This window comes from Balaenoptera physalus (assembly GCF_965194825.1).
Source record: "Balaenoptera physalus genome assembly, chromosome: 2".
In the NCBI taxonomy this organism is placed as follows: Eukaryota; Metazoa; Chordata; class Mammalia; order Artiodactyla; family Balaenopteridae; genus Balaenoptera; species Balaenoptera physalus.
Genome location: NC_138883.1, coordinates 59,857,029 through 59,869,297, shown reverse-complemented (window position 1 = coordinate 59,869,297; position 12,269 = coordinate 59,857,029). Strand labels below are relative to the sequence as shown.

The 12,269-nt window shown below is 34.8% G+C and overlaps 1 protein-coding gene across 19 annotated transcripts in view; it reads left to right on the top strand.

Annotated features, from left to right (window-relative positions):
* Nucleotides 1-12,269, top strand: part of MIA2 (MIA SH3 domain ER export factor 2) — a 107,422-nt gene that overhangs the window by 89,358 nt on the left and 5,795 nt on the right. For all 19 annotated transcript variants that reach the window (XM_082452058.1, XM_082452059.1, XM_082452046.1 and 16 more), the window contains one exon: nucleotides 10,559-10,681. In XM_082452058.1, coding sequence (XP_082308184.1) covers nucleotides 10,559-10,681 — 123 coding nt within the window. The remainder of the gene's footprint in view (nucleotides 1-10,558; nucleotides 10,682-12,269) is intronic.

Genomic DNA, 12,269 nt, shown 5'->3' with positions numbered 1-12,269 from the left:
CAGCTCAAATATCAGTTCAGTTTTTAGCCTTTGCTGAAAACTGCTTAAGTTTGCCTCCCATGTGTGTGGTTCAGGGGTCAGCAATAGACTTGGGCAGAAAACTCACAATTTTAGGTTCCACTTCTCTGGCTCTCATGAGCTCCGTCCTTTGGTTTTTTTTTTTTTTTTAAAAAAACTCACACTGTAGAGTTTTGTTTTTTTTTAAATTTAGTTAATTAATTAATTAATTTTATTTTTGGCTGTGTTGGGTCTTTGTGTCTGTGCGAGGGCTTTCTCTAGTTGCGGCGAGTGGGGCCCACTCTTCATCGCGGTGCACGGGCGTCTCACTATCGCGGCCTCTCTTGTTGTGGAGCACAAGCTCCAGACGCGCAGGCTCAGTAGTTGTGGTGCATGGGCCTAGTTGCTCCGCGGCATGTGGGATCTTCCCGGACCAGGGCTCGAACCCGTGTCCCCTGCATTGGCAGGCAGACTCTCAACCACTGCGCCACCAGGGAAGCCCCGTCCTTTGGTTTTTCAAGCCAGAAAGCTCTATGAGTTTTGACTGCTCTGTGCTATAGTTTGACTGTGGTCTGATTTCAGGCTAAACTATAAAGGAAAACTCACCCCATATGGGTTCCTTCTTTCAAGTTCCCACTCCTTTCCCAAATCTGCCTACTTTGGTTCATGCTCCAGAGTCTTCAGGTATTTATTTCATTATCTTAAAATTTTTTGATTTTTTTCCAGTTTTATTGAGATATATAATTGACACACAGCACTGTGTAAGTTTAAGGTGTACCGCACAATGAGTTGCCTTACACACATCGTGAAATGATTACCTACCATAATAAGTTTAGTAACATCCATCATCTCATATAGATACAAAATAAAAGAAAAAAAGTTTGGGAATTCCCTGACGGTCCAGTGGTTAGGACTCGGTGGTTTCACTCCCGGTGCCTGGGTTTGATCCCTGGTCGGGGAACTAAGATACCACAAACTCCGTGATGCAGCCAAAAAAAAGGAAAAAAAAGTTTTTTTCCCTTGTGATGGGAACTCTTAGTATTTATTGTCTTAACAACTTTCCTATGTATCATATAGCAGTGTTAACTACAGTCATCATGTTGTACATTATATCCCTAGTACTTATTTATTTATAACTGATGGTTTGTACCTTTTGATCCCCTTCATCCAGTTTCCCTTCTCTCTCCCCCCAACTCCAGTAACCACAAATCTAATCTCTTTTTCTATGAGTTTGGTTTTTGTTTTTTCAGATTCCACATATAAGTGTGATTATGCAGGATTTGTATTTCACGTAGCGTAATGCCCTTGAGGTCCATTCATGTTTTCACATATGGCAGGATTTCCTTCTCTTTTATGGCTGAATAATATTCCATTGTTTGTATGTGTATATACATTTTCTTTATCCATTCATCCATCGATGAATTCTTAGGTTGTTTCCATGTCTTGGCTATTGTAAATAATGCTGCAGTGAATATGGGGATGCAGATATCTTTTCAAGTTAGTGTTTTTGGTTTTTTGGGGGATAAATACCCAGAAGTGGAATTCCTGGATCATATGGTAGTTCTATTTTTAATTTTTTGAGGAACTTTGATACTGTTTTCTATAGTAACTACACTTCAGGTAGTATTTTTTGTAAATTGTCTGGACTTATTATATGCAGGAGGGTCAGTCTGTTATGAGCTTACTCTGCCATGCTAGAAATGGAACCTGGTATCCATTATTTTCAAAGTCTAACTGAAAATTCAAAATCGTGAGCTTCTGAATCTGCCATGCTAGAAGTGGAACCTGGTATCCATTATTTTCAAAGTCTAACTGAAAATTCAAAATCGTGAGCTTCTGAATTAACGTCTTCATAGAAGAGATATATATCCATTCGACAGAGAGCATTTCCAAATAATGTAACTGATCCATTTGGTTTAACACAGGGGCACCTGTGCCAGTGCTAATCTTAATGAAATAGGATAGCTCTACAGAAAGAGCAAAGGAATTTTAGAGACTGTCCTATACTTTATGAATGAGTGGGGTTAAATGGCTCCTAAGATTCTACTTGAATTGGAGCAATGCTGATAAATGTATTTAGCTATTAGCCCTGTTTTCACCTAGAGTAAAATTATAAAAATATTCTGTGTTTGCCCTAAGTACATCCCTATTTCATCTAAACAGTCACTGAACAGGTTTCTGGGTTGATTCTTTTATTTTGTATTACACTTAGCTAATTGGTAAATTAGAACACTGAATAAGGAAGGAGGAGACCTAGGTTTTTATTGTAACACTGATGTTAATTTTTTGTATAATCTTGAGTTTTTCATTTTACCTGTCACTGTTTTCTCAGCTCTAAAATGTGGACTTGCATAAAACAAGAGATGGCAATAATCTAAAGTAATCTCCCCCTACCTACATTTTATATTATGTTGAATTATCAGGACTCATGAAGAGTCCTGCTTTCCAGTAATAATTGTGTCTTTAAGATTTTTCTTAAATTTTAAAATATTTTAGTTTAAAACACTTGTGTTAAAAAATAATGACAATGAGAATAACTAAATTTCTGAAGGATGTGGATTCTGTAGTTTCAGATTCTCTGTAATTTAGTCCTATTAAGTGTACTTTGTAAAATTCATATATTCCCTTAACATGTTAGTACCTGGCCGAAATTAAAAAATTTTTTCTTTACTTAAGATGAGTAAGCAGAAATAATTTTAAATGATTCTATAATTCCAAGGAATCATTTGTTTTTGCACTGTTAAATACTTTGGGGTGGGGGGAATGTTCTTCCCTTATATAGTCAAAAAAGATATACTCTAACTTGTCTTTTTCCTGTATATTATATTTCAGATATTTTTATTACTTAAAGGTTTTGTTAACAGTATAGATCTAGTTTCTTCAAGTAATCAACATTTTATTTTCACTATTTTTAGCTGCAAATCAATCTTTTAATAGGCCAATATAGGTTTTAATCATCTTTTCTTCCAAAATTCTGTAGTGTAATGTATATGTTCATTTAACATTCTTTTATGTGTTTATAACTTAGAGTGCATGTTGTAGAACAAGAATGGTTCAGGTGAAAAAGTATTTGGACTGGAAATTAAGAAATTTGGTTTCTAATCTTCACTCTTTTTAATCTTTTTATGTGTTTTGAAACTTGTTTTATCTCTTTGGACCTCAGTCCTTATATACAGTGAGAGAGATGAACTGAGTGATCTGTGTAATCTGTTTATCTGAGTAATAGAAAATTTAGTTAGGTATTAATGGTTAATGTTGAGATTTGTTAGATAATGTTCAATCTAGTTGGTAGACCAAATAACGTATTCTAATATACAATGTTAGTAAAACCAAAGGCTATTTACAGCATTCTTTTCTAAACCTAATTGATGAACACACATTTTTCAGTTCTTAAAAACTTCTTATTGGGAGACTTCCTGTTCTAGGTCAAGCTACAATTTAATCAAATTGGTAAATGTTGACACCAGTAAGCAGTGATAAGTTATGTTAATACCTAGAGCAACCACCAAAAAAATCCTCAAAAATACTATGAATTACATAAATCATCATCAGAATAGACATGCTTTTCAAGCCCCAAGGGAACATTTCCCAAGATTGATCATATCCTGTGCCATGAAACAAACCTTAACAAATTTAAAAGAATTGAAATCATGTAGTGTGTTATCTGACCATGGTGGAATCAAACTAGAAATGAACTATTGATACATGCAATAATTTGAATAGATCTCAAGGGCATTATGTTGACTAAACAAAAAATCTCAGAAGGTCACATATTATATGATTTCATGTATATAACATCCTTGAAATGACAAAATCATAGAACTAGAAAACAGATTAGTGGATGCCATGAGTTACGGATGGAAGAGGGAGGAGAGTAGATGTGACTAAAGGGTAGCATGGAGAGATCTTTTTGGTAATGGAATAGTTCTGTATCTTGAGTGTGGTGGTGGTTTCACAAATCTACACATGGGATAAAATGGCAAGAACTATACACGTTAGTCATAGGACCAATGTTAGTTTCCTGGTTATTATATTGCACTATAGTTGTGAAAGATGTATACATTTGGGGAAACTGGGTAAAGGGTATGCAGGAACTTTCTGTATTATTTTTGCAGCTCTCTGGGAATCTTTATTTTAAAATCAAAAGTTAAAAAAAACCCTTCTTATCTGGATACAATACACATATAGTAAAGTGCAGGTGTTTTTAAGCATATAACCTGATGATTATTTCACAATTTGAGCACACCTATAAACCAGCATTCAGATTAAGGGACAGTTTTCCAATTATTTTTATTCATCTTACGAATTTAGATAGAAATCTTTACAATTATCGCAGAAAAAAAGTTCGTGATGAATAATATAAATAAGTTGTTAATATTCACATATCATAAGTAATCAGAATTAGAATTTTAACAGGAAAATGTTCTGGAAATAACAAGCCCATTATAAATTCTTGATAAATATTGAACTGCAACAAAAATTTAATCAGTGTGACTTGCCTTGCTCAGTGTTTCATTCTGTAAGAAGTGGAACTTTATTCTGTGAGGTTCTCATCCTGTTGAAGTTCAGGAGTAGAAAAGCAAACACATGAAAGTGCTTTTTAAAGCCTCTCTTTGAATCACAGTAGCTAACATTTGATTGGCAAAGTAAGTCACGTGACAGAATTTGGAACCATTGGGCAGGATATATATTCTACCTCTTAAGAACAAGGATACAAGGAAGGGTAAAGAATTGAGGTCATGAATGCAGTCTACCCAGAGGGATTATACTTTTATAATGTGTTTTCACTTATTATATAACTATCTTTTAAAAAATATATTTGGGTAACATAATTTCTTAGATTTTAATATTACCTTTTGGAAGAAAGGAATATATGATTTTTCTGTTTAGTTCTACTTAAGTAATTGCCTTGTTTTCTTTGTACTTGCTCTTATTTACAAAGCTGTGCATAGTAAGCAATCTTGAAGAGTAATAATTTAAGCAAGTTTTTAGAAAGTCTTAAAATATGATCTCTTAACTCCCATATTTAGTAGTTACTAATACATTTTAAGAGGCATGCATATTAAAATATTCTTAGGCTTTTTTTTGAAGAAGCCAACAGCTTGTGGGACTGCATGCTTCCCTGACTACTTTTTTTTTTGGCTGTGTTGGGTCTTCGTTTCTGTGCGAGGGCTTTCTCTAGTAGCGGCAAGTGGGGGCCACTCTTCATTGCGGTGAGCGGGCCTCTCACTATCGCGGCCTCTCTTGTTGCAGAGCACAAGCTCCAGACGCGAGTCTCAGTAGTTGTGGCTCACGGGCCCAGTTGCTCCGCGGCATGTGGGATCTTCCCAGACCAGGGCTCGAACCCGTGTCCCCTGCATGGGCAGGCAGATTCTCAACCACTGCACCACCAGGGAAGCCCTCTTTTATGCTTTTTATAAACTGTAATTAATAACTATGTTTCAACAATACTAGTAACAAATAATTCCAATAAGAAAAGTAATGCTAGAATTTAAACGATAGCTTTTTGACTGTCAGGGTATGAATCTGCAGGATTCTTGGCTTTTAGTCTTTTAACTGATTCTTGAGAATTATATCTACAAATAATTTGTAGTGCAGGTATTAATCAGAGTAATACATTAATGAATCTAACAAGAAAGATAGTAATTGTGTCTAAGTTCATGTAAATATTGTGTTAGAATTTTAAGTTAAAAAAAAAAGTAAGAAAACCACAGACACTGTAATGAAACAAAGTTTCAGTTTTTATCATTTTTTCACTCTTTGGTATTCTTGACCTCTCAGTGCCCCTCTTGATCTTTCAGTGCTCTGACTTCAGTGTCCTTCTGTTCCTCTATCTAGCCTCACAGCCTCCTTTTCTAGGAATAGAGAAGTAATAGAGAAGAATGAGAATCTTAATTCTCAGCAGATCTTGTGCTACTTAATGTAGAGAGATATGCATTAAAGGTGAATTATGTCACTTCCCCTCCTTGTACTTTTTTTAAAATAAATAAATTAATTAATTAATTAATTTTTGGCTGCATTGGGTCTTCATTGTTGTGTGCGGGCTTTCTCTAGTTGCGGCCAGTGGGGCTACTGTTTGTTGTGGTGCGCGGGCTTCTCATTGCAGTGGCTTCTCTTGTTGCGGAGCACAGGCTCTAGCTGCATTAGGCTTCAGTAGTTGTGACACGCGAGCACAGTAGTTGTGGCGTACGGGCTTAGTTGCTCTGCGGCATGTGGTATCTTCCTGGTCCAGGGATTGAACCCGTGTCCCCTGCATTGGCAGGCGGATTCTTAACCTCTGTGCCACCAGGGAAGTTCCTGCATCAAGTTTCTTGATATGCAAGATAATTAAGTTGGGATAGGAGAGGAGGGGATTGTCAGAGATTTGGAGGGAGAAAAAGGTACACAGTAGCCATTTAGGAGAGTGAAGCTGATTAAATGTCAGTGAAATGTGGTGTGGTTACAGGGCAATGTTGAATATCTACTTGAAGCTTATGGTCCTAGATTTGAAAGAGACTAAATACTATTTTTTAATATAGTTTATAATCATAAAAAATTTAATTTATCATTACAGCTACTTTGGGGTACTTCCTTTGTGCCAGATGTTATGTTAAGTGCTTTATATTAATCATTCTAAGAACTTTAAGAGTGTTATTCCCATTTTACAGATTAAGAAACAAAAACATAGATAATATAGCAAAATACTGTATATCACCTCCCAGAATTTACATATTAATATTTGTTTCATATATATATATGTGTAGCTGTGTGTGTGTGTGAGAGAGAGAGGGAGGGAGAGAATGGGTACATAAAACATAAAAATAAATAGCACACTATATCAGTTGAAGTCTATTCTGTTTCCTTTCCGAAGGTCCTTATGTTCCTTCTTTCCCAGAGGCAACCACTCATGAGTTTAATGTGTGTAAACTTACAGTCTATATATGATTTTTTTAAAAGTATTTTTCTATTTTATCAAGTTTTTATCAGCATATATTCTTGAATTCTTTCCATTTTAATATAAAGTTTATTATTTTAATTGCTGTATAAATAAATATATGAATATAACACAATATATTTATCCAGTCTTATCCAGTCTCCTCTGATGAACATTTAGGGTGTTTCCAGTGTTTCACCATTACTAACATTGCTGCAATTAACACTTTTTTTTTTTTACACATGTGTTCTTTAGAGATGAGTCCAGTTAATGAAATTGCTGGGAAGTGAGATATGCGTAGTTTCGGTTTTAATAGATGTTGCCCTTTGTCCTCAAGAGTAGTTATGTGTGAAGAATTTGAGAGTAGCTATTTCTTCAATACCTGATGTAAAACTTTTTTGAATATTTCCAGCCACATGAGTTAAAAGTTTTCTCATTTTTCTTTCTTTATTTTTTGTAGTTCTTTTATTATTAGTAAGCTTGAGCCCCTTTTCATGTTTATTGATCATTTGTATTTCCTCCTGTAAATTGCCTGATCCATTTCCCTCTTGCTTCATAGGAATTCTTAGTATCCTTTGGATACTAATCTTTTATATTTTGCAAATATTTTCTTAGTTTATTATTATGTATGTTATTGTTATACATCAAAAAACAAAAGTTTTCAAATTTTGTTATAGGTAAGTTAATTTATTTTTATGGAATTTTTGTTTTCTTTAAGACTTATCTTTAGATAAGAAAAATATTCTCTGTTTTCTTCTAAAAATTTAAAATTTTGTTTTGATTTTTAAGCCTTTAGTCTGGATTTTATTTTTGTTTTAATGTTTAGTTGGAGAGTTATTTTTTTCCCCATTGGATAGACAGTTGTTTTAATACTGTATATTGGTTTATCAATTTGAAATATCACTTTTATCTTAAATGTCCATATTTGCATAGGTCTGTTTCTTAGACATTTTCTCTATACCATCGGTCTCTTTATTCCAGAGCCATAACCTACCAATATCAATGCTTTTATCAACTACTTCCTGGAAATTTTGCTTTCCATTTCTTTTAAATTCCCTAATCATTAGGTTAAACTATTTCTTCACATTCTATGTGAAGATGCTTATTGTACTTGATTAGCAAACAGTATTGAATTAAAAAAAAATTCAAACCCTTTATCCATCTTTATAATTCTCTTCTCAACCGTGCTGATGTTCTTGTTATGTGATAGACCCCCAAATTATTAAATAGTTACCCAAGGAACTATTGCAATTCAAGATTTGTTTTGGAATGAAAAGAGATGAATAATACTTTTGTTTAAACTAGACATCTTGAATGTTATTCTAATTTTTAGTTTACGAAATTGCTTCACAATGCACTGTACATTCCTTCCCACTCTTTTATTCATTTTTTCCCTGATTCTTTTCCTTCTCCCATTATTTCTTTTCAATCATCTCTTTTCTTAGAAGGGTGGTAGGAAACAAAGGTAAGAAGGCAAAGAAGAAGGGAACCATTCATGTCCTTATTTGTATTTTAGTCTTTGGTCATATGCTTTCTACATAGTTTTATCTTATTACATTGTGTGTGTGTGTGTGTGTGTGTGTGTGTGTGTGTATGTACATGTACATATACATGTATATGTGTATTTGAATTTGACCAGAAAACCATTGTTTACTTGTTCATCCTTCCTTATTTTTCTTTCAGGGCAAGCTTTACCTCCTCTGTGATATCATTTCTGACTCCTCCAATCAGAATTAGATAGGCCATCTCTCATATTATTTGTATGCCCTTTTATTTAAGGCATTAATTTATTTGTTTTTATTTGTTTCTGTCACCATAAGGGCACAGACTGTATCAAAACCAACTTTGTATCACTAATGCCTGGCACATAATAGGAGCTGGTAGATTTAATTATCCCAGAGGAGGGCAATGTGGACATATGATTGATAAAATAGAATACTTGTAGCAAAATTTTGTATTTCTGAGGTTATTGATATTGTGGAGATATATTTTAGAAGCAAAATAATGATATGGTATCTTGAGAGCTGATTGAGAAAGAGTTGGGAAGTTTTCAGGTTTCCCCATCTTATCCTTATTCCCTTGCCCAGCTCTGCCATTTAATTAATCCCATGTTTAAAGCAGAAAGGGAAAACTCAGTTTAGATCTCAGTGGTTGGTATTGGCCTTTTCTTCCACTGGGCTAATTCATTCAGACCATTGAGACAGCTCTGAAAGGGGGAGGAAATGAGCCTTCAAGACTATCCGGATCTTCCTCTTCTAAGTCACATCCCTTGACCCTTGAGAGCTCATTAAATATAATTCTCTTCATTGACTCTAGTTGTTGCCAGGTGGTATCCTTGGCTTTGTGTGAGAAAGATGTGTCAATAAGGTCCCATGTGGCTGAGTCAGATGACAAGTGACATATCCAACATTGTATGGAGTTCACATTATGAACCACAGCCTGAGACAGTCATGGAAGGTAGTTTGAGGCCATTTGTCTGTATCTGTTAGGATGGGGGAGAGTCACACAGTTTATCCCCTTTGTCCTTCGCCATATTTTTGGAGATTGGCAAATGCCTACTTAATCTATCGAAGTCTACCATCACCTATCAGAGATGAGATAGACTACCTATATTTTTTCAAGAATGATGAGTTCCACAAAGACCCATGAGTTATTACCATTTTGTCATCATAAATGACAAAGGAGGCTGGCTGTAGAAGCACCTCAGTCAGAGTCTGTGCCTAAATTTGTGTCTCTCCAGATATCCTTAATCTGAGTATTGTGAACCTTCCATTCCTCTTTTGAGTCAGAGATCTTTCCCTTTAGTTTTGGAGGGATGCTAAATTCCAAAATGTTGAAGTTACTGAAAATTTGATTACTTGATGACCTCAGTGATACTCTTTCTGCTTTGGTGGCCATTTCTTTTATCCTTGTCAGTTCTGCTAAATTTCTTGCTACGTTTACAGCATATTCTGCTTTTTCTTTCTTTGCTAGTAGCTAGCTCCTCAAAGCCTTTTTTGATATATTGATGTATCTGCTTCCTTCCACTGTTACTAAAATTGAAAGTTAATATATGTAACTAAATTCTATTCATATATTCTAATTTACACGTAGTAATGGAAACTATCAAACTCCAGGGTAGCATTATACTTGTGTTTACTACAAAAGCAAAGTTATTGCCTTTAGTAAAGTGTGCAATTTTCCTAAAATTGTCTACTGTTATCTACCAAGAATATATGTCAGTCTTTTATTTTATTTATTTATTTATTTTTGGCTGCGTTGGGTCCTTGTTGCTGCGCGCTGGCTTTCTCTAGTTGCAGCGAGTGGGGGCTACTCTTTGTTGCGGTGCGTGGCCTTCTCATTGCTGTGGCTTCTCTTGTTGCGCAGCATGGGCTCTAGGCGTGCAGGCTTCAGTAGTTGTGGCACGTGGGCTCAGTAGTTGTGGCTCACGGGCTTAGTTGCTCCGCGGCATGTGGGATCTTCCCGGACCAGGGCTCAAACCCGTGTCCCAGGCATTGGCAGGCAGATTCTTAACCATTACACCACCAGGGAAGTCCCTGTGTCAGTCTTTTAGAAAGCAAGAAAAATATCTACATCCATTATATTAAACTTAAGGAAACTCGATTTATTTTTATCTTAATGAAGATATTTTAAAAACGTGTTTTCTAGGCCAACCGTATCCTGATCCAGTTCTTCCTCCACAAAGGCAAGACAGATTTTATTCTAATTCTGGTAGACTTTCTGGACCAGCAGAACTCAGAAGTTTTAATGTGTCGTCTTTGGATAAAACGGGTAAGAAATACTTGTGTGTATGTGTTTTTTAATAATGGTGGCATACTAAAGAACTGGAAGCTGCATAAAGGACTAATATAATTGTGATCTCTGCTTAGCTCTTAAGGCCACAGTCTCTTTCCTGAGAACTTCCTAGTTTTATGTTTCTTGTTATTTTGTACACATCCATGGCGTCTGCACATATGTTGGTGGTTGGTTTGGGCACCACTGTAATGAGTTTACTATATGAACCCAAGATGGTAAATTTTACTGTGTTCTGTGATTAATTTCTAGTTTTTCCAGTCCACTGACATATATCCTGTTTAGTAATTAGGGAAATTAGGCTGGTGTTAATGGATATGTTACAGTCTACCAGAAAAATAATTTGAGTGCATACTCTGTTGATGGGTTAATCAATTACCTTGTTTAAACCTTTCATGCTTAGGTAGATTTAAATTTTACTGAGCAATCAACTGTTTGTCATGGGCTCTTTTTCTTAAACCACTTCATAGCAACCCATTGAAGTTGGGAAATATATATATCCAGTGTATCTATTAGAAGTATATAACATTAAGGAAATAAAAAGATTAAAAGTAAGTAGAAAGTTAAAATTTATGAGTTAAAGGTTTCTTCAGGAAAAGGTATATATTTTAGGGGAGGGGGGTTATCCAGTTGAAACATGTATTATTTTAGAAACTCATTCTTCTCTGAATAATAAAGCAAAAAAGCAGACCTGTGACCTGTTTTTCTGTTATTATAATTAAGTTAATTATTTCTAACTGTTTGGCTTTTGAAATTATTTTCGCCCATTAATTCAAGCTTAATGGAATGAAAGTACATGTATGATTGAACATCTGTTTCTAAACTAATGCTATTTAAAATTTTTCACATGTCCATTTTTTTTTGTGATAGAACAGTATCCAATTTAGCAAATAATTTTAAAGTGCTTCCTGTTTGGAAGGTACCCTGCATGACATGGTAGATAATATAATTACAGTAAAGTATAGTTTTTAGCTGTAAGAAGCTAATAATTAAATAGGAGAGAAGGACAAATATATGTGCTTAACTAATACTGGTCAGAATAGTAAGTCCCATGAGAGAATATGTTATGTTCACAGAAAGGGAGAGCTCCCATATAGTTGAAGGATAAAGGAAAACTCCATGAAGGAGGTGGCATTTGAGCTGCTTTTGAGGGAATTTGAAAAATTAGTTAAGAGGTAAGGGTCTGTGCTAGTAATAGTGAACAGTATAAGCAAAAACAAAAGAGCATGAATTATTGTTGGAGAATGGCTGTAAAACTGAGCTATTAATCCCCTGATACAAGATCTTATGAGGGTTAAATGAGTTAATGTGTGTGGAAGTATTTTGTAAATAGAAAAATTTCTATATATGTAATATATTATTGGTTTATCAGTTTATGGTATTTACATGAAGGAGAGTGGTGAGAGATAGCTTGACACATTAACTTAGCACTAGTGCTCTGTAAATGTTTATTGAATGAAATGAATTATCTCATTTAATCTTCACAATGAACCTATAAAGTAGATGCTATTATCCTGATTTTACAGATGTAGAAACCAAAGCTCTAAAAGGTGCTCACGGTCTCAGG